The sequence below is a fragment of the Dermacentor albipictus genome, chromosome 9 (genome assembly GCF_038994185.2).
Source record: "Dermacentor albipictus isolate Rhodes 1998 colony chromosome 9, USDA_Dalb.pri_finalv2, whole genome shotgun sequence".
Classification (NCBI taxonomy): domain Eukaryota; kingdom Metazoa; phylum Arthropoda; class Arachnida; order Ixodida; family Ixodidae; genus Dermacentor; species Dermacentor albipictus.
The window spans coordinates 16718993-16746265 of NC_091829.1; the positions used below are offsets into that span (position 1 = coordinate 16718993).

Sequence of the window (27273 nt, forward strand, 5' to 3'; positions counted from 1 at the left end):
TGTAAATATCTTGGAAACTATCTACAGAGATTCCACAGCTACCTTAATTCTGCACTGGAAAAGTAGGAAGATACGTATAAAGAAAGAGGTCAGATAAGGAGACATCATCTCTCCAATGCTATTCACTGTGTGCTTGGAGGAAGTATTCAAGCTATTAAACTGGGAAAGCTTAAGGGTAAGGATCGACGGCGAATATCTCTGCAGCCTTCGGTTTGCAGATGACATTGTTCTGTTCAGCATCACTGGAGATGAGTTACAACAAATGATTGAGGACCTTAACAGAGAGAGTGCAAGAGTCAGGTTGAAGATTAATATGCAGAAGACAAAGATAATGATGAACAGCCAGGCAAGGGAACGAGAGTTCAGGATCGCCAGCCAGCCTCGAGTCTCTGAAAGAGTATGTTTACCTAGGTCAATTAATTGCAGGGGACCCTTATCATGAAAAGGAAATTCATAGAAGAATAAAAATAGGTTGGATTGCATAAGGCAGACATTGTCAGGTCCTGACAGGAAGCTTGCTGTTATCATTGAAAAGGAAGGCATTTACCATCGGAGCATTTTGCCAGTGCTGACTTATGGGGTAGAGACTTGGACTGACAAAGAAGCTTGAGAACAAGTTAAGGACCACACAAAGAGCGATGGAACAAAGAATGCCAGGCATAATGTTAAGAGACAGAATGAGAGCAAACGAGTATAGTCAATATTCTAATTGACATTAAGAGAAAAAATGGAGCTGGGCAGGTCATGTAATGTGCAGGTTAGATGACCGTTAAACCATTACGGTTGCAGAATGGGTACTAAGAGAAGGGAAACGTAGTCAAGTACGGCAGAAGACTAGGTGAGGCGATGAAATGGGGAAATTCGTGGGCGCTAGTTGGAATCGGTTGGCACAGGACAGGGGTAATTGGAGATCGCAGGGAGAGGCCTTCGTCCTGCAGTGAACGTAACATGGGATGATTATGATAATATCCTGTTTACACTTCTTAAATGAGAAACTTATTGAGAGAAACCATTATTTATGTCCTGGCTCTAAAAACGACAAAATCACTACTAAAACAAAGTGCAAAGACTGATCTGAATGTTACAGCGCTTTACTTCCAAAAAACTTTATTTGAAAATAATGGCACTGCATGTACCATGTGTCCCACATGTGCCAATATATGCAATTGCCACGTCGCTGGACAGAACCAAGATAATGTTATTGCCATCACTTGGAACAAGTCTGATTAGATTTTTTGTTTTTCCTAATTACATAATTGGTTATTATTCATCAATCAACTTCTCATAGATCATATTCAGAGCAAAAGTGTCAATGAGAAAATTGTAGACCATTCTGCAATCTTCCTGATCCAGCTTTTTGTTGCTCAGTACGTGGTACTACGTCTTTTTCCAACCCTGAAAGAAAGCCAGTGAAATATGAAAAAGTGACACGTACTGAGCAACAGAAAGCTGGATTGGGAATTTTTCAACATGGCGTGCAAGTTTCTCTTGGACAATTTTGAAATGAATATAATATTTGAGCAGTTGATTGAATAACTACTTTCGTAATTAGGCAAAATAAAAAAAAACATTGTAATTTGCTCCAAGCAACTGCAAAAATTACCTTTGTTCTGTCCAGCTACCTGGCACCTTTCATATTTTTTAATTTTACCACACGTTACATGGGTCACATGGACACACTGTATCCTTCCAGCTATCACATATGCGAATGAGATCTAACAATGAAAAAAAAAAAGAGAGAGAGAGAATAAAAATTTGTTTGTTGTTAAATCCCACACACGTGTCACGGCTGGAATGATTAATATATGTAATGCCTTTTTTTCCGCAAATGTTTGGAGAAAATAGAGCACTGTAGTGTCCATCTCTGCCTCTGTGTGCGTATTGTTCTTGCACTTGTGTTTTTAACAATGCAATACAGGCGAACGCAAGCATCTACTTTTGTCAACAAAATCAAGTTTAATGACCCTGCAGTGTCATGTTTTAATCTTTCGCGTGCTTCCAAGAACTAGCAGAAAGCATGCTTTGCATATAATGTTGCTAAAACTTAAACTTGACGTTATGCCTTGCAGCATCTTTAGCATTTCTGGGGTCCATCTTGTACTTCTTGAGCAGCATGTCGTGTGGTATTTGAATTCCTCGAGAACTCAAAAAACATGTGTAACGGTAAAAGGTTACTGGGTTCAGTTCAATGCCATAAGCTTCCGAGTGTTCAAATGTCTTCCGCGCACTCTTGAGGTCATCTGCATCACCTGGAAGAAGAAACGGCAGGTAACCTTACATTCTTCCATGACACTTGTAAAAATGTGATTGAGTAAAAGTAAGGCGACCGGCCAGCCTATACAAAAGTCAACGTGTAAAGTCGTCAAGCCAGTCCATTGTTCAAGGACCATTACTGATGACATGGTAAGAATAACAAGTTTTAATTTTGATACTGAAACTTTGCAATGCATTTGAGAGCTCGGAGCTGTCAGACACGGGCTTTATGTTTGACAAGCAACATGGAATATTTCATTGCCTTTACTGCATGCACTAAAGCCTTTTCAAACCTTCAGCATTGAAAAAATTTACAAATCTTTACGTCCGCATGAGAGATCATGTGCTGCTGCCATTCCTTGAAACGGCACTTAAGTACGCCGTTTAAGGACATTTGTTGCTATTTCATGTAGCATAGAAGGCATGGAACGAATTGGTTTTCAAGCCATGTTTGGCAGTGTTTTGCTCGAAGGTGGCTCTCGCTAGTGTTGAAACTGTGCAAGCCATTCTTTTTCTGGTCTTCGCACGTGATATAAGCAAACGGAATGCTCTCGCCGATGAAATCAACGTCAATACTAGATGCGTTAGAAACGTGTACGTAACTTTTGACGAGTCGTCACATTTTACAGTGAAACGGAACGGAGTCATGTAAGTGATACCTTTACACTCGCAAGTAACCACCAGGGCTCCAAAAACACCTAAACGTACTTTTGTGCCCTTTTGGCATAACACACTGCATTCATTCCCTTCACACCACAACACACAACTAGAATTCCTGTTGGACTAGCTTTCTCGCACTTCTGTGAAAACTAGCTCAGTCAAGACCCTTGTATAAATCACGTAGTAGGACAACTCTGGCAACTCACAGTGAAACTCGAGCAGGAAGCTGAGCACGAGACCACAGCACTCCGGCATGCCCAAGTAGAGGACAACGTTCAACAACCTCTGCACCACGTCCACGTCGCACCTGTCCACGGCGTACGAGATGACAGAACTGACTTTCTTCTCGAAGAAAGGTTTGGCCGCGGGCCGTAGGCGAGCCGCTTCGACCAGTTCCGAGGCCGTTACGTGGTAGCGTCGCTTCTCATTCAGAAACAGCACCTTCCACACGTTGGTCAGCGGATGGAAGTAGCCCCGGTCGGCCAGCCTCTCGCACATCCGAGACAGAAGCGCGACCTCCTCGACCATGTCGTTCTTCGCGAGGTAGGCGGCCAGAAACGTGAGCAGGGAGCATATCTTGGCGCGGTGACTCTTGTGCGAGACGAAGAGCCTCTCGAACTTGAGGATCGCCTCGTCCGCGCGGCCAGCGCGCGACAGCGCTTCGGCGTGGTAGTGCTCGAAGCGGATCTCCTCGGCGGAGACCCTCGGGTAGAGGACGTCGACGACTTCGCGCGTCTTGCGCACACCTACCACGTTGCCCTCTCGGGCTAGCGCGGAAATCAGGGCCGTCGCCGTCTTGGAGCTCGGAAACCTGCGGTGGTCGGCGAACGACTTCACGGTCAGCGCCAAGGCGTCGGCGAGTCGCAACGCCTTAAGCAGTTGCAGCACCTGGGCGTCGACAGTCGCGTCGCAGAACTCTTGCTCGTGCGAGAGTGCCGAGTCAGAGTGAGCGTTCCTCTTGCTGGCTATGTTCTCCGAGCTGTTGTCGTTTTCGTGAGTCGTTTCACTGTTGTGCTTGCCAGTGGAGATGTGTGCAAGTCGTAGACACAACGTACACTTTACCCGGTCAATGACAGGGCTGTTGAAAAGACTGGCGTGCTTAAGAACGGTATATGTCGGCCTTATGATTAGCATGGCAGTTCTTTTGATGGTCAGAGATCATAACTACCGCCTACCCCCAAGTGCGCGACAAATAAACACGGACGAAAGCTATTGCTAGCAGACTCACACGCGCTTAGTGTTGAATTAGCTGTAGCCGTAGTTGAAATTTATACCCGCACAACGGTGTCATAATCGTGTCACTAGCATCACATATATCTAAAATTCTGGATAAATTTTGCAATGTGTAAATATAACTTTTGATTTCTTTTAGAGCTTAATCTTTGCTGTTACGTAAGTAAACAGTTTATTTACGTCAAGTGCGGTTTCGAGAAACGCGAATAAAACGGTGTCAAACGTCAAGGAAGAGAAGAGAGTGTGAAAAAAATGGCAAAGGCATCGATGTGAACGTCGGCTTTTAACGTGTTATTATTATTTTAACTTAGCCATGAACTCAATCACCGACAGTCTGATAAGTTGGGTACGTAGCACACGCTCTCGTTATCGCGGTTTGCAAGTTTGTAATCGTTTTCTTCCGTTAACAGATCCCGTTTTAAGGTTGAATGGGGGCCCGTGGCACACATCCTTGTTTAATATGGGCCAACGTAGTTGGCGTGTCTAACTTCTAAGCTGACGTCCAGTGTATGATCTTGACACAACGCTGAACGCACGCCTCACTTTTGATGCGTTTGTCGTGAAATTCTGTGCAGCTTCAGACGTTCAACGTTTCTGCCCCGCACAAGACCGTCGATCAGCTGTCCGATGGAGTTGCGCTCGCCCAAGTATTGCACAAAATGTAAGTTGATGAACGTAATTTTTTAGCATGTACACCGTCGCAGTAGTCACTTAAGTTGTCTGTCCTGTCGTGCAGAATTTGGTTCTAGTGCGTGTGGCGTTCACGTCTGCGGCCACTGCGGAGGTTCAAGCTACGATGACGCTCTTCTACTGTACCGAATTAAGGAAGCGGCATTCGCTCCGGATTGCCCTTTACGTTAACTTTGCGTGCTTCCTCAGTAGCGCGGGGTTGTAATGATCATGTGTCATGTCATAGTGAGTGACAAAGCGAAGTAGTACCGAGTTCGAGCATTTCGCGTTTGTGTTGCTCTCAAGTTCGTAAACAAAGCTTGGCTTTTGTTCATTAAATACAAACAGTAAACCTGACTTGATGAGTAATGACAACAGTATTAATAACAATATAGCCATAAAGCTGAAGTGATCAAAAACAAGAAGAAGGAACAGCATAATTTGAACTCATTTCATATTCACCGAAACGAGAGCATTTGCGTACAAAACTTGGAAAACGAAACCGCTCTCGCCCGTAACGAAACTGAAACAGTGCTCGAACGCCATCAGTTTCATTGCTCCCCGCAGTTACTATACAAGCTCATGCAATGACCCTAATTGTCCGAAATAATCGAATTGCCCCCCTTTTCTGGCAAAATAATTGTAAACGACAAGAGTGAGTACCGACTTCCAGACGTCTAGAGTTGCGTACGTTGTTGTCAACATGTAAGCAAACTTTTCAGTGGAAGCAAAACAACAAACCTGTGATACATTATATGGAACTTGGTATACCAATTTCTCTAGTATAACAGTAGAGAACGATAAATTTTAGTTACATTATGCAAAAGGCTGCATATAATGTGCACTGCAGTTGTGAACACTACAAAACAGCAAACACACTGCAGACTACAAGAATGTTTACACTAAGTAGCACTACTAAGTACGAAAAAGAAAAAAATGCTTCATGGCATATTTTTGCTGAAATTAGTGTGAGAGCACAGAATATTAGCTAACTCAGCTAACTTTGATCATTTGATTCGCTTTGTACAACTAGTTATTGCTCTTGTGACATAGTCTGAAAAACTGGCAAAAATGTGATAGCCAGCAGCACCTTGCCTGCTAAAAGCCACACTCGCCTATCGAAAACCAAGGAGATGACTGTTGCGGTAGTCTTTTCTCTCTCTGCTTCTGCCAAAGCAGAAAGCAGCTGCTCTTCTACTGCAGCCACCTTGGCTTTATTCGCAGAACTTCTTTTGCATATAGTATCGGACAAAAATATTCAGTATTTTGCATTTTTGGTCTTCTTAGCTATAAATGCTCAGGAAGTTGTCATTGCATTATGCCAGACTGGTAGCGTCGGACAATGGCCTCTTCACAACTACACCACCATGTTGTTCACACTGCGCAGTCTACCCATCGTACACTCAGTTTTCATATTCCAGGTCCGTATCACAAGGAAGCTGTAATGCATCAGCCAGTATTTCTGAAAATATGTACGTTTAAGCCAGTGCCAGTGAGAGAACATTTAATGGTAATTGGAGGGGTTAGCCAAGCGATAGGCTTTGGCACGCTACTGCAGGTTTAATATCTGATGAAGGGTTAAAGAAATAATAGAGACAAGAAAACCGTGTACAAACTTGGAACCATAGGCAACAATTAGCACATGAAATGGACAAAACGGATAGTGGAGCTATATGGTGCTGGCAATGAACAAAACATTGCCCTTCCCTGCCTCCCCCTTGGCAACAGCAGTGTGCATCTTGTTTGTCAATATTGAAAGAACACCGACTGATAGCTTAGAAACCTAGGTAGCTTTTCATGGAAAACCACAATATCATGGCTCTCTGTTCATCACTCTAATTGCCTTTCACGATAGGCCATTGTTTCACCAGTTGTTCCGTTATCGTGCCAATTACTGTCATGAGTAGCAGGTAGTTGAATGCTGACCAATGGGTAAACCTTTGCATAAGAGATGTGGTGAACAGTGGCTGAACAAAAGTTTACTTGGCATCGTTCTGGTGACGATAAGTCCCATCTTTGACATGTTAGCTCCAGGCTGAGGTTTCTCTGGTTTGCCCACTCTTGATGCAAGTCTCAGTCTTTCTGACAAATTTGACATAATTAGTGAGCGTAAGAAACAGCCCAAGCACAAAAGAAAACATGCGGACACAAGACAAGCACCAAATTTGACAACTGTCCCCTTACAAAAAACCGAATACTTGGACCCCTGTCCCAGCCGATATGAGCACTGTTTTGTTTTTCAGAAGTGTAGGGAATATATGAAAGACTGTAATTGTTGTTGGGCACTTTCTTCGTGTTAGTGTTGATGAACTCTCTTCATATTTTCTCTTCTTTTCTCCTCATCTCTTCTATCCTTTCCCCCAGTGCAGAATAGCCAACCGGATGGTTACTCTGATTCTCATTAAAATCTGTACCTTTTTTCTATTTGGTTCTTTTTTAAATGTGTGAGCATTTCAATGCTTACCCAATGAGAAATGTGTTGGTCACACAAAACAATGAATGGCTCATACCCCCTTAAGCAAGCAAAAAAATGCAATGGCTCATACCCACGAAAGGCAGAGGCTACAAGCACTCAGCAAAGTGAAATGAACAGTTCATACGTTCATTGAAATTGCCCATACAACACACAGAACAGCATACGTTTCAATAAAGAACAAGCTCAAGACAAGCATCCGAACCATCAGTAAAGCATTACATACTCTCCTTAGCAAATGTAGTGGTGGTTTTGCAACAGCTTCGCTAAATTAACCTTCATTCACCTTAACACCAATGGTTGTGGGTTCGACTCCCACCAAAGGTAGTGAGTTTGTGTGCCTTAACTATTATCTAATTAACTGTATCTAATTAGCTTCACCTTAATTAACACGGATGGCCATAGGTTTGAATGCCGTAGTGAACTCTATCTTAATTAAAGCTGTAGGTTGATAAGGATTTATGGTGGTCGGATCAACTTCTGTAAAATTGATAATGACAATGGGCTGTGTGGAGATGATCATGTGGCACAATACTTATGCATGCTTAGACAACTACCCGAGGAGTTTCTGCATGAATTTTCTCTTTCTTCATCTTCATGTTAATACATTGTCTTGTTTGGGTCACATAAGAAAAGATTTATGAGTATGGGCTCTTGTCTCGGCATTCTTTCATTTGCACACACTATGCAAAGTGGCAACTTTTTTCATTTTATTCATCCTAAATGCCCCTGTGGGCTTTACATAAGGTCGGCACAATAAGTACAGAAAAGTGTAGCATATCAATTCAGTAATGACATAATAGCAAAATATGAAGCACTTCAATCAAAATTATGCATACAAATGCACAGAAGTAAATGCCATGTCGTAAGTACATGGAAACAAATGCAAATTACTATGCATGAATTCATGCAAATTTTCAGATGGCACACATACTTCATCTTCCACCTTCCCCGTATTTTCTCTATACTTCGTCAGGTGTGGTTTTAACTGTTATTGCCAATATAAGTTCGTCCACAAATGCATCATGGTCTTTAATAGAGGCTACAGCTCCTGGAAGGGAATTGCACTCTTTAATGGTCAGGTTAAGTAAAGAAAAGCGCTTAAGATCTGTTTGCACAAACAGGTGCTGAACCTTGTGGTTGTGATCAATGCAGCAAAATATAATGTGCACTGGTTCTATTAATCATGGATAGTTGGGTTATGGTAAAGTTTGTAAAAACATGTTAAGTTGGAAATTTTCCTTCTAATTTCTAGTGATGGTAGATGGATACAATTCTTAATGGCTGAAACGCTTGAGTGGAGTGTCAAAGCTATGCTTCACTCCATGTCTTACAGTGATCCAGACTTCTTCGACTCATCCTGGCTGACAAAGGTCAAAACCGACGTGGGAAGCAACTGGCGACTCAAAGTGAGTCTTTGCGCTCAATCTTCAAACATAGTAATTCCATGTGGAAGTGTAAGATGTATGTCCACTTCCTTTTTTCAATATTTTCAGTTCAGCAACCTGAAGAAGATTCTCAAATCGATTATCGACTATTACAATGAGGTACGTTGGCTCACTTTATGTGGAAATTATGGTGCTTGGTACTGTTAAAAAAAAAAAAGACCTTTGGAAGCAGTTCTCGGAGAAAACCATTTTTCCTTCAGGTACTGTTCCAGCAAATCACAGAGTTCCGCTTTCCTGACGTCGGTGCCATCGCAGAGCGGGGAAGCCGAGATGAAATGGGACGCCTCCTGCAACTGATCCTCGGGTGTGCCGTAAACTGCTCCAGAAAACAGGGTGAGTTAGTCTCTAAAATAACCTAAAAGTTTGTTGGAATCACCGACATCACCACATTGTGACATGCCTATGAGCATGCATAATCCAGTGGCTGCATGTTTGTCAAAGGACCAGTTGCTTGATATTGCGAATATTGCAACGAAAGCATGATGGTCGAGTCTTTATACGTGAACACTGGAAAAGCTCAGCAGGGAGACTGCTGTAGGAAGCAAGCCTGTGTATGGTTTGCACCCTCCTGAGTCCAGGGATAACTTTTGAGCACGTGTCATCGTTGTGTAAGTTTATGTCTTTCTTGGTGTATTTAGCATGTTTAACTGTGTACTGATATGTTGTGCTTTTTTTAGTTTGATTTAATATTATTAGGTGTTACTTTGTTCTGTGTGTTGCATTTGCTTGCTCGTGAGAGGCTGCTCAAGAATCATTCCGTAGGGTCGGGTCACTTCAAGGTCTGAAGGTGAAGGAACAAATGAAGATGTGAATGAAGAAAATGTGAGAAATTTCATGTTCAGTTTCAGTCTTCTGAAATTGAATGAGACGTGGGCATTGACACAGCTGTAGTCAACTCGTGACACTTTAAGCCCAGAGGCATCACAATTCTAGTTGGTTTAAACAAAATAAGTATTTTGGTCACCTCTCAAGATTGGTTATACATTTTAAGACTGCTTAAGTGAAACAGTGCTTTTGGTTAATTCAAAGTAGTCTCTGAATTTGATTCCCTGAGCAAGGCTGTGTCAAGGTAGTGCAGCTGTTGTCATGAGAACGAGCTCTGTAGACAACGTACAGTTAGCATCAAAAGTTTTGAAAAGAACGTTGAATATTTCTGCACTCTGCGCAAGCTGCTCCGCCTGCACTAATGCCAGCATATGAGAGCAATATAATGTAGTGCTTTTTTGCTGGCTAGTCAAAAACATTCACTGTTTTCTCATATCCCATGGTCTGTGAACAATGATTGTTCATGGAGCATTTGTTACCCAAAATATGGCTAATATTAAAAAATGGCGTGGTCTTGTTTGTTATCAGTGCAATTGACTGTATGTTGTTATTGAACATATGGCAATTGCCTAACATATTGCAGTGAACTTACATGCATTTGTGAAACACATTCTGATAGGCTTTGACATTCTTTTTGCTTTTTCAGTGCACTAGTACATAGGTATGAAATTCTGCCACTTGTGCAACAGAAAAGAGGTCTTGTGCAACTTGCTTGTTTCCTTTTGTTCCTATAAAGGTACAAGAAAATGATGTGTAGGTGTGGTGCTAAATTCTGTGTTTCGTTCCAGAATATATTCAAGTCATTATGGGTCTCGAGGAGGCTGTCCAGCATGTTGTGATGAAAGCTATTCAGGAGGTTTGTGAACATCTAAAGTTGTTTTTGTTTTTTCTGTCAGTAAGCATGCATTTTTTTATGAATGCAGATGGGCTTGCATAATCATAAGGGGCAGTCAAGAATTTCCCGGACTGGTGGTTCAGCATGCTAATGTTACGACCTATGGCAATGCTTGCCTAATCACACACTTGCTCCATCGCTCATGCCATTGTTGGAAGCAGCAGTAGAAGGCTTCTGAAATCTGTCGGAGCTTGGCCGTCGCATTTGCTTTGATGTCCTCCATAGTGGCAAAGCGTGTCCCCTTGAGGTGAATTTTCAGAGTAGGGAACAGCCAAAACCCACTTGGAGCGAGATCTGGAGAGTACGGTGGTTGAGGGACGACCAGAATGTTATTCTTGGCTATGTGTGGCTTGGTGCGCTATCGTGATACAGACACCACTGGCCTTGCCACTTGTCCCATTGTGTCCTTCGATCCATGTCCCACACCCTCTGCAAAACTTAGAACACATAGAAACTTAGAAACTTAGAACTTAGAAACTTAGAACTTAGAAACTTAGAACTTAGAAACTTAGAACACATAGAAATGGCCAGTAACAGACTGTCCAGGCAGTACGAACTCATGGTGCACCAAACCGTCGATGTCAAAGAACGCAATTAACATCATTTTGACTTTGGATCCGCATGATTTTTTTTGGTCTGAGAGATGCGGGTGTATGCCACTCCGATGACTGCTGTTTCGTCGCCGGGATGTAGGCGAACACCCAAGGCTCATCACCAGGGACAATCTGTTAGAGCAACGTCAGGTCCTATATACTCATCTCAAACAGCTCGCCAACGATTGTCATGCAACATTCCATCTGGTCCGTGTTCAGCTGCCTCAGAACAAATTTTGCACTGATGCGCCTCACCTTCAAATCATTGTATAAAATGGCTTGATCCATGTGAGATAGCCACTTCTTGCTTTAACTCCACAATTGTCATTCTTTGATCGCAGAGATCTAGTTGTTCCAATTTAGCAATTATTTTGTCGTTTCAGGATGTCGATAGTCTCCCGCTGTGCTCGTCATCCTCTAACGTCTCCTGCCCTTGCTTAAACCGTGCAGACCAGTAGTAAAGTGTGGGTTTCTTTAGTGCATTATCTCTGTACACTTGCTACAGGGCCGATAGCATCTGTAAAGCTGATTTTCCCAATGTGCACATGAACTTGATGCTCAAACACTGTTCAAACTGTGACATTGCACCAACTGCCCACCATGCACATCCACGTCACACGGCGCAGTGACACAAGTACGCCCTGAAACCTGTCTAGACCTGCTCTGCCTGCATGCAAACATACCCAGCTCCCTACACAAGCGTGTCCACACTATCTTATCGCTAATTTGGCGTGGGCAAAGTTTTTCTGGGAACATTTTGACTGCTCCTCATTATACAGTAAGATTAAAAAATTAGATACACTGGAATAGATATATTCTGCCTTGACAATTGGGCAGTAGTCCGCATTGAAGGAATCGTCGCTCGACTTGCTTGCAGAAGAGCTACTGGCACGCATGTCCATAGCGTAATCAACCGTTTATGTGAGTGCATGCAAGAAAACTCAATGATTGTTCACGTGTAAGAAAAACCACACGAGTCAGAAACTTGCGGTAATCCTTCATCCCATCGCCAACGAGTGGCAGTCAGTTTTCGTGAGTCTTAAGAAATGCAGACATAGCAGCATTGTTCGTATACGGTGGCATTGTTTTGTCTATGCTAGTGCCCGCCTGTCAGCAATAAACGAGGGAGCATCTAGCACTGACCCTTTGAGAAATTAGAAACAAGATAGACATCAGTTTTTGTAAGTGTAACAAACGGAAGCAGCCCTCAAGATTAAACCAAAACTAACTGTCGCGCACGCAAGCAGATGCATGAGCGGCTGCTGACGGACTGGCATAAAGAAGCCGTGGAATGAAAACCAAGAGGCTGTGGAGCAAAAGATATTCTTTGTATCTACATGGGGTGGCAGCACTTGCTGGGCAACAGAGTATTGAAAAACTGGCACATTTTTCAAATGTACAGGCCACGTCATAAATATACAGCATCGATCATTTGGGACTTGTTTGTGGTGCCGTGTATTTACGTCTTTGACCCTCAAAGGGTTAAAATGCAGTGACACTGTGTGCTTTTCATAATTTTTTCTTTTTGTCCACGCGAGTCGGTGGCACGTCGCACAGATGTCTTCAAAATGCTTTTCATTACTGGGGCTTGAAGCTGTCTTTTTAGCTGTCAACAGTCTCCATTGCTGGCCTCAATTGGAATACACACCTCATTTTGCTTTATGAAGTAGTTTAAAGAGAGGTCAGGGCACTTGAACCAATCAACACATGGTGGAATGTTGCACTGTGACACGACGCTAAGGGCAGGATTTGAACTGATCTGCAAGACACAAAATGAGTGCTTCTGCTCTCCTTGAACCTTGAAAGCTGTGTATCTTGCTGCTTAAAGGCTGGATGTTATGTAGAGTCCCATTTGGCTTCACTGCCATGATAGTACGGTCCTGCCTTCCTCCTGCCAGCTTATAACGAAGGAAAGCCCCAGCAGCTACACTGGTGACAACTTTGAGCTCAATGAGCAGTTGAAGAAGGCCCTGGATGAGCTGCACACAACTGCGCAGGCTAAAGAGCAGATCACGCAACGGTGCCACGAGTTGGACTTGCAGGTAGGTGGGGAGCAAGTTGCGCGCAGCTTCTGTTGTAAGTGCTTGCTGCACTGGCTTACTGGCTGGGACATTTTGCTGTTGAGCTTTTGACTCTCTGGCATTTGACTCTCTGCTACTGTAGCCATATTCCAATAAAAGCTGAATGCAAAAGTGTTTGTGTACTTATATTTGAGTGTACTATAAAGAAACCTGGGTGGTGAAATTAATCTAGATGTATATTGTCCCTCATAGCCCAATCACACCCCTCTCATAACTTCGTAGGGCATAAAGGTTCATCGATTGGCTATTTGCAGCCAAGATGTATTGCTTCAAATGCAAGTGCAGTGAAGTGTAGTTTCATCGGGGGAGGTCTGTGTTGCCTTTTTAAAAGTATCCTTCTTAATAATTATGCCATCATTATGGTGATGTGTTTTCTAGAAATGCGATGGTGATAATAACAAACTTGTTTTTACTCAGCACCATCCAAGGGTTACTTAAATGAGTAGAATATGTAGCTAGTCTCAGCTAAATTTGCATGCGAAAAAGCTGTTTTTTTTAATGTAGTGTTAGCTGACCCTAGTGTAAGCTTGACTTGTTTTACTAGTTGAGCCCTCGTATATCTATAACTCATTGCATAGTTTACTGCACAGGCTGCAAAAAAGTAGCCCTCTGAAATCGGCAGTAACAGTTCTTCCGTGCCCCATTACCAGTTGTGCCTCTTGGAGCTCTTTTGTTTGTTGATTTCCTTGCTGTTTTTCGAATACTGCAGGTAAGGTCAGGAGGACAACGAGGTATAACTTATGTGCAGAACGCTTGTCATACAGCTAACTTGCACTGGTGTGTGTTAAGATGCATTTGCCAGGGCTCACATGGGGCCATATGATAACCCCACACGCGGTCTTACTGACGCCCATCATGTTTTGTCCAGGTTACGATGCTTCAAGATGAGAAGGTGAGCCTGATGCAGGAAAACGAGAAGCTGATGGAGAAGCTCAACCATGTTGAAAACTTGGAGGATCCCAGGTTTGTTGAGCACCTTTTTCCTCACTCTGCTTGCCTCAGATTTGAGGTTTGATTAATCAACGGACTGCTGTAGTAGCTCTATGCCTCTTGTTCAGCAGAATTTTACTGCTGAATACAAGGTCATGGATTCAATTGCCGGCCACGGTTTTTCCATTTCAATGGGCAAAATGCAACAACACTTGTGTACGTAGATACATGTGTGCATTAAAGAATCTGTCATGGGCAAAATTCATCCGAAACTTTCCACTGCAGTGTCTTTCATATAGCCCCAGTGCAGCATTTAAACAATAAATCAATCAGTCAATCAATCAGTCAGCCATGAGTTGATTAGCTGCCATCAGGATAAGGACAGGGCACAGCCAAAGAGGCAAAGCACTGGTAGAATGGAATGGAATGGAAAACTTTATTGCCTCTTTAAAGGTTTTTGGCGGGTCGAGGCCGAAGTCTTCATTCTTGAAGCTTGAGTCCTCTTCAGCCATGGATGGGCCCCTAGTCCAGGGCTGCACTGGTAGAAATGTTCCCAAGCTGCTCGTTCCTCAGCTTCATAAGATACGTGCAGTTTTGCATTTCAGCAGCTTATTGCGCACTTTTTTTTTTTTGCAAGTGCACTAAAACGCAGAAGATTAAAGGTTTTACTGCATAAAGAAGGAAACAGAATTCAGGGGCTCACGAAAAAAATGAAAACAACAAATAAAAACACATATACTTTGTTTCAATGGTTCTGTGAAGCATTGTAGAAGCTACAGGTTTCTTTGACCAATCAGGAGGGCCAACACATTTTAAAGGTGCCCTTCTGTGCCCTATCATCTGCTAGCAGCAAGCGCTGCAGTGCAAACAGCAGCATCATCTACAAAGACTGAAACTGTGCTGCAAGATAAGCTGATACAATAGCAGCGGTAGAAAATTCGTTCCATATTTGCCCTGACACTGAGCAGGTATGCGTCTTCAAGATATGTCGAGATACAAAGGAGAAGGAGGGCTGCAGAGGCGGCAGAAGCGGAGGGTTCGGAAGGAGCACTAGGCCAGCGTGCTGCACAAGACGGTGGTGCCATCTCTTGATGCCTTTTGTAGCATCCACTTGTGCTTGGTGTGCTTGCTGACATTCACAAGTGCCGCCGATTTCTTAATTAGTATTCCTGCACATTTACCACTCTCCTTTCGCACTGTCCCAAGCATGTTCAATGCCAACTTATTTGTTCCCTTCGTGTAAAAAAACGGCTCGATACAATACCATACAAGCAAGTCTGTGGAAGGCATTTTTGTGGAAGACGAAGTACTACCCAGGAGGGAGTCCTCCGCGGTGTTGTGGCTGTGCCGGCTGCGCATATGAATTTAAGCACTGTTGTAGCAATTAATCATCTGTAATCTTTAAATGCAAATTAATGTTTATACAGCAGCATTGCATTAACTTTGTTGTTGTTTGCCCTGTTTTCATTGTAACAAATGAAGAACTCTATTTTCAGTAACATAGAGCCTAGATAAATATTTTATTTAACAATATGAATCAAAATCATGCAATAAACCACAGCTGTGACCTGCAGAGAAGCTTCCAAGCAAACAGCTGCTGACTAGACCACTTGTTTATTTTGTTTTACTTTATTTATTTATTTATTTATTTATTTATTTATTTATTTATTATTTTATTTATACATACTGCAGCCTCAATCAGGCTATTGCAGGAGTGCGATGAGCAACAAACATACAAACATTTATAAGCGATCTTGTGTGAATTGTTTCAGTGGTAGTGAATGGATGTTGCCTGGTAATGAATTCCAGACTTCGATTGTTGATGGAAAAAAAACTGTATTTAAAGAAATCAGTGCGGGCACAACATGTTCAGATATTTAGAGCATGGTGACTCCTCGTACGTGAGGGTTTGTAAAAAGTCAAATAGTTATCTAGAGAGGAGCGACGAGGAGAATTGATTAACATGTGAAGGAATTTTAGGCATTCAAGTTTGCAGCATTCTGCAAGAGGAGTGAGACTGATTAGGGGACGAGAGTTAGGCGGCGAAAATTCCTTATCATATCTCCTACAAACAAAACGCACTGCCCTTTTTTTGCACTGATTCTAGTTTTTTGACGTCGCAGTGTTTGTAAGGATTCCATACAATGCAGTTATATTCGAGGATGGGGTGAATGAGGGTTTTATATGTAAGAAGTTTAGTTTCTTGATGAGCAAGATGTAGTGCACAATGTAAGTAACCTAGTCCTTTAAGGGCCTTGTTATAGGTGACATCAATGTGTTTCGACCATGACAAATCGTGTTAGTAGGATACCTAAATATTTGAATACGAAGACCCTATTTAAAGTAATATTTTTAAAGGCAAAGGCAAAGTAGGAAGGGCATGAGCGTCGTCTAAAGGACATAGGGAAAGTTTTGCAAAAGTTGATATTCATTTGCCATGCTTTGGACCAGTTACAGAAGCCAATATATGCTATGTGCTGTTAAGTTCTTTTGGTCATGCACTGGGTTTCAAACTATGGTGCTACACAACTTGCTAGCACAAGAATCTGCGCTAGGAACTTGCATAGCCTTGGCTGTGCTGCTAGGAACTACTTAAACAGAGCATAGAAAAACAGCTAGGCTTGCTGTTTTCATCCTTTGTGCCCGTGTTGCATTCTGACTGGTTTTGCTCAGGTTACGCCTGTTTCTTTGTATATGTCTTGCAAGCTGAATAATTTCTCTCAATATAACTGTGAGCCAACTAGCATATCATTCTAAATACCTTAGCGAAAAACTTAACATTGAAGGTTTCTTAGCTGTCCTTTTTCTTCCTCTGGTCCACACTGATACAGTTTCCCTGGTCAGCAGCTGATTAGAGGATATCAGAACAGTGGCAAGAACTGCTGAATACAGTGGTGATAAGCAATAGTGAACACGCACTTAGTCCACAGTTTTCGAACAATACATGTTATTCCACATCCTAGAAGACCAGCGCTTTCTTTTATTTAATCATTTTGGGACTGAATATATGAAGGCAGCCCACTAGCGCTTTCTCATGCAGTCTGAAACTTTCAGCACACCAGCAGGAAGGCGATATCAGCAATCCCAGCAACGGATAGACGCACTGCAGGCTGAAGTCTTCAAGCTGGAAACTGGTATGTGCACATCTGTCTATGCAAAACAGAATAAGCTATGAGTACACAGCATGGTATTAATCACACTGTTATCATTGTAGAGCTTTTGCAGTGTTTATTGTGTTCTGAAGGCTAGTTCATTGCATTTTTATTGAAGTGTTCTACATTATTCTTACTTGGTGCCATCCACTTGCGAGCTGTATTAAGTTTTGCTTGCATTATTTTAAAAACAGCGAAAGATGAACTACGAATCAAGGTGGAATTTCAAGAGAAGGAGATTCTGAACCTTCAGGAAAAGGTGAGATGCGCCACTTTGCAGAGTCTAGAAGTATGCAGTTGATGTTCGTTGCAGTCATTTTCAGGTACAGGAAATCTAGGTTGCTGCAGTGGCAGCTTGTGGCTTGATTTTACTTCATAGCACTATATAGTGTATATTTATATAGTTGCAGGTATGCACAACATACACGCCTTATTCAGTTCGTAACAAATTTTTGGCTGCCTTACTAAAGTGCTAAGGGAAAGACTGCGTTATGGGAGCACACCAAGATAAAAATGGTGTTTGCAGTCCAGTCCAAGGAGCTTGCGGCACTGAACATTTTGAACAGTTCACTTTCTCAGCTTTTTCAGGAATATTCTGCACCCGAAAATTTAATTGAAAGTATCTAATCTATGAGCATAAGTTTATTTAATATGTCGAATATACAGCGTGTTTGTACTATTACAGTCAGTAGTTAGGACAGCGGTTATCATCTCCTTAGTGCTATCAAAGTACTGAAGTAGTGTTGGCAGAGTGAGAAAACGTGTCATGACCTCTTGCTGCTATGTCAAGTAAAAGAATATATGCACCAGATATGGTAAATTTATAGTTTCAACGTTGCATATTTGTTTCCCTCACATTAACTAAATACAGTAGTTGGCATGGATACAGATTAGCCTTGTGCATGGCTATGATGGATTTATGAATCCACATTACACATTCAGATTTTTTGTGCATGTTCCAAAGCTGCTTCTCTCATTTTTCAGAACGAAGAGTTGCACAAAACGTTGAATGAAGCTCAGACGTTGAAAGATGAACTGGACGTCTTGAGGCACACATCAGACAAAGTGGTATGCTTTCACAGAGTGCCATTGGTGCTTCCTAAATGCACATTGTATAGTGTTTTTGCTTTGATGACGATACGTTTTGTCCTTGTGTTTCTATTCTTACCGTGTAGGAGCACTATGAAGCTGCAATCGAAACCTACAAAAAGAAGTTGGGTGAGTAGAAGGGATTAGTTGCTCGTAATTCACTGAAATTCTTTGTGTGAGAGAAAGGAATCATACTGAGGGGCTCGAATTTTTAGTTTTTAACGACCACATCAAGCCAGCAGACAATAAAGCCAAGAAAAACATGAAGGAATTTAACTGTGTTCTTAAAAACTGAAATGGAGAAGTAGCAGAGAATTTGGTTTGTACGTATACATATTACCCTTTTCAAAATACCAGGCAATCAGATATGTGCACGCAAACTGCCACCTTTATAATCCTGTCTTGTCGCAGAAATTTAAAGGGACTCTAAAGGAAAATACAAAGTCAATTTAGACTAAACGATGGCTTCTGCAATAATGAATTTGTCATTTGTAGCAAGAAGATAGCTTTTGCAAGTGGGAAAATGATGGAAATGGAAAATTGGAGCGATGCCCATTATTTTGGACTTATGTGACATCAGCACTGGCTTATTCACAAAAAGCAGCAGAGAGCGAGATCACGTGAGGATCACATCAACTCGTCCTGTTGTTGCAGTATGCCTTGCAGTAGCACCATTTGTGAAAGAAAATTTGGACAGAATAAGGTTTTCGCATGAAGGAGCTTGAGGCATTCTAAGCGGCAGAGTTGACAACTGAAGGTTGTGCATTTTGTTTGCTCTCAGAGGACATGAGTGACCTCAAAAGGCAGCTCAAGTTACTGGAAGAAAAGAATACCTCGTACATGCAGACCAACATCGAGCTTGAGGAGGTTGGTGTCCTTCTTTGGCCATTGAACTCATTTGCAAGAAATGCCATCAACACATGCTGTTCTGTCTTAGTTCTTTCTTTTCTGTTCTTGTTCTTTTACTTGCTCAAAGATATGTGGTGACCTTGTCTTCTTTCTTTTCTTTTAGTATTTCTAATCTAAGAACTCTCCTTAATGTCCAGGTATAATACGTATCTCTTTGCTATCGACAACCGAAATAATATCTTCTCCGAGTCTGGCTTCAAAGTTGTGTCACTAAAAATGACAGTATTTGAAAAAAATCTTAAAGTATTTGTAGTTGCACTGAACTGGTCATCTAATCTCTCTATCAATGCAGCCTTGGCTGTCTTTTAAGGTTTGTCATGTGTTAACAGTCTTTTAGTAATTTAGCTTTCGTTTACTTTCTTGGTGTGGGCATAGTAGCAATGTATAGCTCTGGTGCCAAAATGCTGTGCACAAGGTTGTATCTTTCTTTTCTCTTGTCCCCTCCTTTTTTTTTTATCTGTCAATCCTGACTCTCTCTTTCCTTTTCCTGTGTACCTCATACTTTTCTTTTCTGTTGTTTCTTTCTTTACCTAATCTAGTTCACTTTGTGCTAACTGATTTGTGTCATGTGATAAATGTAGATCACCTCTTTTTTGTGGCACTCTTCATTCTCACCATGTCTCAATTTAATTTGCAGGATGTGAAAAAAATGGCAGCGTTCAAGTCGCAGGCAGACCTGTACAAGAAGCAGACGCAGGAGCTGCGCCTTCAATTGGCTGATGAGACGCGGAAGGCCAATCGTGCCGAATTTGAGGCCAAGAAGCTGCACGAGAAGTTGGCTTCACTGCAGACCGAGAAGGAGGTGCCCGTTGCGTCCGAGCCATTGCCTGCATTTCAAAACATAGCAATTTTGTGAAAATTTAACCGCATGAACTCACATAGTAGCCAGGCCCCCAACTTTCACTTGTTCAAAAAAGGTATCTTCAGACATTGCTCACATACAAGCCATGACCATGACTTTTGAGTGGAGAAAGTCACCATCGTATTGTGCAGTGAGTAACAAGCCAAGCTTGGCTATGTCAAGCCATAGCCAAGGTCATATGTCATTGCTCAAATTAGATGTCCTTTTTATAATTTTCATGTCTTTTGCTTTGTGTTGTTGATCACAAGGTCACGGGTTTGACCCTCAGCCATGGTGGCTGCATTTCAATGGGCCATTTTGCAAGAAGACTCATCTGCTTAGATTTAGGGTCATGTGAAGCAAACCCAGGTGGTCGAAATTAATCCGGAGCCTCCCATTACCTTGAATTTTGGGGATGTTGATCCCGACAAGTAAATTTAGAAATAATAATAATTCCTTGTTTGAGACTTTTTATTTCTCTTCCTAGCGACTTGTTGCAGAACGAGACTCCTTGAAAGAAGGCTTGGAAGACCTGCGCTGCTCTCAACTCCAAAAAGGCGAGTTATGCAGATGCAATTCCAGCATTTGTGCTGCCTAGCATCAGTGTAGTGGATGGATCTTGTATGACTTGTTTATGTTCACAGCAAAATGTCCAACTTAGAACAAGCCTGCCTGTGGCAGCAACTCCACACACACAACACACAAGCGCACGCACACACACACACACACACACGAAGATCAATTCTGATTCAATCACAATGGTGGTGCTGTCTGTCACAGCTATGATGTAAGACGCATTTCGTCACAGCAGTGACAAATGCTTTCAATGTTTCATTGCAGCAAAATCAACATTGTCTTAGTGCTGTCACCTCAGACAACACACATGTCGACTTTATTGTGAACGAAACAGGCAAGTAATGCTCACAGACATGGTATTAAATTAAATCCACCACCACTAAATGCTATTTGCAAAATTTGAGTTGAAATCAGCAATAAGTTTAGCTGCAGTAGTCGTTCACGTATACCTGGCGCTCCTATTTATTCAACACTATGCACATTTGACTGCATGCACGTTTGGGAATCAAGACACGGCCATCTCGGAATTTCATGGAACCTGCGTGGACTTCCACGAGGTCAAACAGTTTGGGAATCTTTGTTGAGATCTGTGTCAGGCATTGTATTGTTTCCATTTGAGACGTGCATTGTGCTGGTGGCTGATTTTTTTGTTTTGTTTTTGCTGTTGGTGCAGAGAGCTCCCACGTGCAGAGCGGTGCCAAGGCTGTTGGAGCAATCTCCGACTCTGACATGCTCGAGACAGTTCCGCCCGAAATCAAGTGAGAAATACTTTTTGCATGAAGCTGTTTACTTTAGCTCGCTGCAGCTTAGAGGACTGGGAAAGCTGCGAGCAGGGGAAGCCAGTGAGGGTACGGTGATTGGCGGCTCAACTGCTTGCAAATTAACTTAGCATATGCTTGAGGTGAAAGCAAGCAGAGTCTTTGTATGTTTTCTTTTTTCAGCCAGTTTGCGTGCTTTTGCTAGAATGGAATGCGAGACCATGCATGTTGACTCTTGCATGTGTTAGCTGAAGTGGTGCGAAGAACTATTGTTGAGGTGTGTGTTGCATTATGGGGGGGGGGGGGGGGGTTGCCTAACTTCAAGCAAATGCAGAAGTGCTAAATCAAACATCTAAACTTATGAGCTTGGCTTGCTTACGCATAATTTAATTTTGCTTGTTTGTGCATTCAGAAGAAGGATGACACCTAGTGCTAAAAGGGAGCTGAATTATGTAAAATTGCCGAAATAATGAGCTCTATTGAAAACTATAATTTAAGAAATACCTTCCACGTAAAATCTTGCTTTTAAATTAGTAAATTTGTGTTAGCCATGGTAGCCAGTAGTCCTCTCTGTGTGCCAAGTTACGTTGAGGTGACATGTATTTTGCGGCACTCTGTTTAAATGGTCATGAAAATAGGCTTGTCCGAGCAGTTGATGATAAAAATGGAATAGGAAAGAGCTGAGAGATTCAAATCATAATTGCCCTCTACAGCAGTTTTTGCCTTGATTCTATTTTGAGGTGCTGAATTTGCCTGGAAAACAAACTTTGCTTGCAGTCTGTCACCTGGTGCTGAAACAAGAAGTCCTAGTGTTACATCCTTGTTGGGCATAGATTTTCCTAAAGAAAGTCGCAGTTTCGGCCGAAAGGCGATGCATCAATTGTGTTAGCAAGTTAGTGGATAGCTATATGAAGTAAGAATAGTAGTTTTATCGTGCATATAAACTTGTAAACATAGACACACTAACTAAATTAACAAGCATGGTGTCTTGTGCACAAGCAAGCATGAACACATCTCACTCGAAGGCCGGATAAACTCGCTGTCAAAGTGTTGCAGTGAGGCTTTCAAGGTACAGTGGCCTGGCCGAGTGCGCATGGCCGCATGGGCCACTCAGCGTAGAATGCACCTTCCCCCCTTTCCTACCCTCCCCCTAAAGCCTTGCGCATGACAGAAGACGGTGCGCTTCCTCCCCGCTTTTCTCTGTTGTGTGTGCGAAATGGAGCCGTGATCGCCTGCTTACCCTCGCACGCTTTCACTCACACATACAGCGCACAGCATGTGGTGACGATTTTATTGCCCTTGCACATTATACCGACCCTTACTGCACCACCGCCGTCGATTCCGATGGCAAAAGTGCTCCTAGATTGTCCATGTAATTGTTGTTGCAATAACGATACTAGGGAACTCTAACACTGTGATCATTCAGCTGCCAAGGGAAGGAAGGGTTGTAGTACATGGATATGTTTAATCTTTGTGCTTGTGGCCTGAGATGTTCATGTGTAGTTACCTTTTATGCTTTGTGCAGTCGGCTTCTGTTAATTTGACCCAGATGGGGCCGTCAAAATTGATCGAATTATCCGGTGAGTCGAATTAAACAAGATGCAGAAAAAACACCAAAACACTCCATTGATTCATTTGGCGGCACTGTTTGCCCGATCATAACAAACCTCAGGATTAAATGCACTCCCACTTTTTGCGTGTCCACAGTAGAAAAATAATGTAGAAATTACATTCAAGCTCCTAAACAAGGTAGAATTCTAATGCGCACCCAATTTTTTTACCAAGAAAAACAAGCGAGGGTCGAATATGTGTTGCACAGTGGTGGCCAATTTCCTAAAGTTGGCTTTATCGCAACATGGTTATGCAGTAAAACATACAAATGTTAAAAACATGGTTTTTGGTTTAATGTTCCTGGAAAACAAAAGGTGCTCGTTAGAATCAGGTATATACCCTAATCGAACATTGTGAGCTACCATTATTGCTTGAAAATCTTTCTAAGCCAGGCTGAAAATAGATGTTTTCAATGGAAAATTTTTTTGACATGTTCTATTCAACACATTCACTGTCGTCAAAGCTCTGCCGAGTCATGCTGCCATAAGAGGGGTTGCTATTGAGGTTGCCATAGGAGTCGTGCAGGTGAATGCTGACTGGTCAAGTTCGAATTATCTGGTAAAGACAAATTTTAGGATCAAAATAATGAAAGTTTGAGCCCATAGAAATGCATGATCATCAGCCAGGACTTTTGGTCAGGGTTGAATTAACCAAAAAATCGAATTAGCTGGAGTCGGATATAATGGAAGTCTACTGTATTTCTAAATTTTCATGAAGTACGATGGTTGATCCAGAAATAAGGTTCCCAAAGAGCTCAAGCCATGCGAGAAGGTGCGAGGCAAAATCTGGCTACAATGCTGCGCGCGGCTGTTCCCCCACTCTCAATTCCCTCTGGCCGCGCTTCGCTGCGCCACTCATTTTTGGCTCAGCAGTCGTCCGATATGGAGGTTCCCATTGTTGATCCCACCAAGTGTGAGATTCGTGCCATAATTCGTTTTTTTGCACGCCAAAAGGACTCGTATATTCATCGTCAGATGACAGAGGTGTATGGCGACAAGTGTATATCCGTTCAACACGTCCGAAAGTGGTGCAGGGAGTTCAGTGCTAGTCGGAAGGAAGTCCACAATGAAGAACAGAGTGGAAGACTGTCAGTTTTGAAGGTGGTTATCCAGATGGTCCAACGCAAAGTGCTTCAAAACAGGAAGGTCACTGTCCGTGTACTTGTTGCTCAGATTCCTGGGAGTTCTTATGATACAGTGGAAAAAGCATTGACTAAAAAATTGGGTTATCACAGGTGTTTTGCTCGATGGGTACCATGGCTATTAACATCAGACCACAAGGAGAAACGCCTTGACTGTGCGCGCCAGTATCTTCAAAAGTGCCAAGAAGATAAGGAAGGATTGTTGGACTACATTGTTACACGAGACAAAATGCGGGTGTTTCATTTCACTCTCGGAACGAAACAAAAATGCAAACAGTGGCATCACCCAGAGTCACCAGTCGCAAAGAAGTTCAAACAAGCTCCTTCTGCTGGCAAAGTCATGGCCAGTGTTTTTTGAACATCGCAAGGGGATATTGCTGATCGATTTCGTGTAACGTGGGACAACAATCAACTCAGACAGTTATTGTGCAACACTAAGAAAACTCAGGCGAGCTATCCATAACTGCCGGTGAGGATGACATGCAGCCAGTGTAACACTGCTTCACAACAATGCCCGACGTCACGTCTCCCGTCAAACCCAAGAACTTCTGACAAACTTTGGGTGGACTGTCATGCCCCACCCACCATATAGTCCAGACCTCGCACCTAGTGATTATCACTTGTTCCCCAAGTTCCCCAAGTTAAAGGAACATTTGAGTGGCCAATGCTTCCAGAGCAATGATGAAGTGAAAAAGGAAGTGAAACGCTTCCTCAACAGGTTGGCAGCGGAGTTTTACGACATGGGGATACAGAAATTGGAGCATCATCTACAAAAATGTGTCGAAAAAGATGGTGATTATGTAGAAAAAATGGAGCAAAGTTTCATCTTTCCAATTATGTAAATTTGTGTGAGAATTTCTATGAGAAGGTTCCCATCAATTCTAAAATTGATGGGAACCTTATTTCTGGATCAACCCTCGTGATATTTTTTAAATACATGAAGGCAATCAGTTCCTTTTCACATGTGCAATTATTGCACATTATTGTGTTTATATAGCAATATTTTGTTGTAAGTGATCAATTTGCTGAGTCACGAAACCTTTTGAGTTCAGAAAAAGAAGTTGAGGCAAATACATGCACTTGGCATTGTTCCCATTCTGGCTGAACTTCCATACTCTTTGCTCCTGTAGACACTAGCGGCCGAGTTCCTTCCAGTAACTTTTGTAGGAAACTCTATGGCTTAATGCACTCAGTGAAGGGTTGAAATAACATAGATATCCAAGCCTTATTGGCACATCGCCTTGCATACCATTTTATGTACAGATGCTTGCTTTTCAGCTATACAAAGATGGCGACGTAAGTATGCAGTGTGCATGACTATATGACAGACTCTTGGTGTGATTTGGCAATGTGATTTGTCCTTTCGACGCATCGATAGGCGCACTACTGGGCTTGCATGTGCATCTCAGCATTCCACACACATTTTCTGTGGCATTCTCTTGTTTGTGTTTTGTGCCACTGCTGCCATTGCACTTTTTGTGGGTTGCACTTTTCACCATAGAGGGATGAACTCATGTTTGTGTGTCTCTATAGGCTGTCTTACTTTAAAGGGGACCTGAAAAACTTTTATAACTAACCTATTGAAAGGCTTCACTATTAAAAAACATCGCCTCACGAATCTTCTGCCACAAAACGTTTTAGCATCCTCCAAGTATAAATGGAGGTAGAGGTAGTTATCACACTGATGTGATCTCTCCTTTTGTCTCCACTAGCACACTGGAAGCTACACAGGGGGAATGGCAAAGGGGCAAGGCCCCATTCAAAAGTTGGGCATTTTCATTTGTTTTTTGTTTTTGTTTTTTACAATGCTACAGTGTGTGCAGCATTCTCTCGATGTGAGATTGGCATTCAGGCACTTAGAGCTATGTCAGTTACAGAGACCAGTCAAAGCATGCGGCTACAGAGCGCCTCGCTGGCAAGAGCTCTTGTCACAACGCCCAGTGGTAGCCTCGGTATCTACACTATGTAGCATGTCATGGAGGCCATGCGCAGCAGACACAGCTACGTGCTACCATTGTGTGTAGACCAGAAGTGCAAGGATTACATACTTTTTGGTCTTTTTTATGTCATGGACATGTGTATTTTTCATTTATTTAACTCAAAGTCAGCTATTATAGTATTATTGAGAAGGTTCTCGCAATCACAAGATCCGCCAATACCAGTTGGTTGACTGCTTGGCTGCTTGCGACATAGCTGCTGACAACACTGAAGGAGAATGCAAGCAATGTTATACTGTTTATGACGCGAGATTGTAAATTCCCTGTTGCATACAGCGCGAGGAGCCTTGTCAATCACCAACATTTTCCTTTAATGTTCAAAAGTGTTTCAGGACCTCTTTAAGGGCTGCATAAGGAATGTTTAACATTACACCAGCATGACCAAAACAATTCTTTGTCCCGGTTGCTGACGTGGACGAGAAAGTAAAGTCATAACAGTTTAACGTATGTGGTTGCCTACTTTTAAGGGGAACACATAATATTCAGCTGGATATAACTTCAACATTTCTTATACTCTGTGGGAATTTATTTTTTCGTGACTTCAGGGATTATTCTGCTAGTGTCCACCTAGTATACTTTCTGTTTTGGCCATCAGTGATTGACTGGAGCTGTACGTGTGAGCAAATGACTGGCTGAGGGTGCCTGTCTCACTCTCGTGTGTATCCTAGCCCAGCCAATCAGCACTTTAGCAGGAGACAAAATGGACAGTCCACTAGGTGGACACTTGCGGAATAGGCCCCCTGTGCTCTGTATACTTTTGTGGTTGGCTGTACGTCTGCTCTTTTTTTTGTCTGTGTGTGTATGCATATGAAACAAGATTGCATTTTGCATGGTTGTAGGGAGAAACTCATCAGGCTTCAGCATGAAAACAAAATGCTGAAGTTGGAATGGAGCTCGAGTGAAGGTCAGCAAGTGACCTTGCTGAAGACCATGCTTGAAGATGCACAGTCACGCCAGAACGACCTGGAAACGGAAGTCAGGTGGGTTGCTCGCAATGCTCACAATTTCCTGACATTGGTTACAAAGGTGCTCTTTGCATGACTGAACTTAAGGTAAGGTGTCTACCACCAGGAAAAAAACCTGGTATTTTCAGCTAATTTGTCAGTTGTGGAAAATTTAAGGAAAGAAAACTGGGAATT

At 42.4% G+C, this 27273-nt stretch overlaps 2 protein-coding genes across 6 annotated transcripts in view; one reads left to right on the forward strand and one right to left on the reverse strand.

Annotated features, from left to right (window-relative positions):
- Positions 1-1933: 1933 nt before the first annotated feature.
- Positions 1934-4165, reverse strand: LOC135903686 (leucine-rich PPR motif-containing protein, mitochondrial). Its single transcript, XM_065434024.1, has 2 exons — positions 3120-4165; positions 1934-2249 (listed from the first exon to the last, which is right to left on the reverse strand). Exons 1-2 carry the CDS (start codon positions 4045-4047, stop codon positions 2038-2040), a joined length of 1140 nt encoding a protein of 379 aa, XP_065290096.1. The 5' UTR covers positions 4048-4165; the 3' UTR covers positions 1934-2037.
- Positions 4166-4333: 168 nt separating this feature from the next.
- LOC135903684 (protein Hook homolog 3-like) overlaps positions 4334-27273 on the forward strand; it is a 38756-nt gene continuing 15816 nt past the window's right edge. For 2 of the 5 annotated variants that reach the window (XM_065434019.1, XM_065434022.1), the window contains exons 1-18: positions 4334-4492; positions 4722-4807; positions 8625-8697; positions 8785-8835; positions 8937-9069; positions 10350-10417; positions 12948-13091; positions 13999-14093; positions 17115-17194; positions 17407-17471; positions 18197-18280; positions 18388-18430; positions 19083-19168; positions 19848-20012; positions 20539-20608; positions 21301-21385; positions 25401-25433; positions 26974-27114. In XM_065434019.1, coding sequence (XP_065290091.1) covers positions 4460-4492; positions 4722-4807; positions 8625-8697; positions 8785-8835; positions 8937-9069; positions 10350-10417; positions 12948-13091; positions 13999-14093; positions 17115-17194; positions 17407-17471; positions 18197-18280; positions 18388-18430; positions 19083-19168; positions 19848-20012; positions 20539-20608; positions 21301-21385; positions 25401-25433; positions 26974-27114 — 1535 coding nt within the window. In that variant the 5' untranslated portion in view covers positions 4334-4459. The remainder of the gene's footprint in view (positions 4493-4721; positions 4808-8624; positions 8698-8784; positions 8836-8936; positions 9070-10349; positions 10418-12947; positions 13092-13998; positions 14094-17114; positions 17195-17406; positions 17472-18196; positions 18281-18387; positions 18431-19082; positions 19169-19847; positions 20013-20538; positions 20609-21300; positions 21386-25400; positions 25434-26973; positions 27115-27273) is intronic. The other 3 variants (XM_065434021.1, XM_065434023.1, XM_065434020.1) reach the window with 2 other exon arrangements.

Coding starts and splice junctions, on each gene's coding strand:
- LOC135903686 (XM_065434024.1), bottom strand. CDS start 4,047: ATGCTAATCATAAGGCCGACATATACCGTTCTTAAGCACGCCAGTCTT. Junction 2,250..3,119: donor CTTCCTGCTCGAGTTTCACT/GTGAGTTGCCAG, acceptor TTCTTCTTCCAG/GTGATGCAGATGACCTCAAG.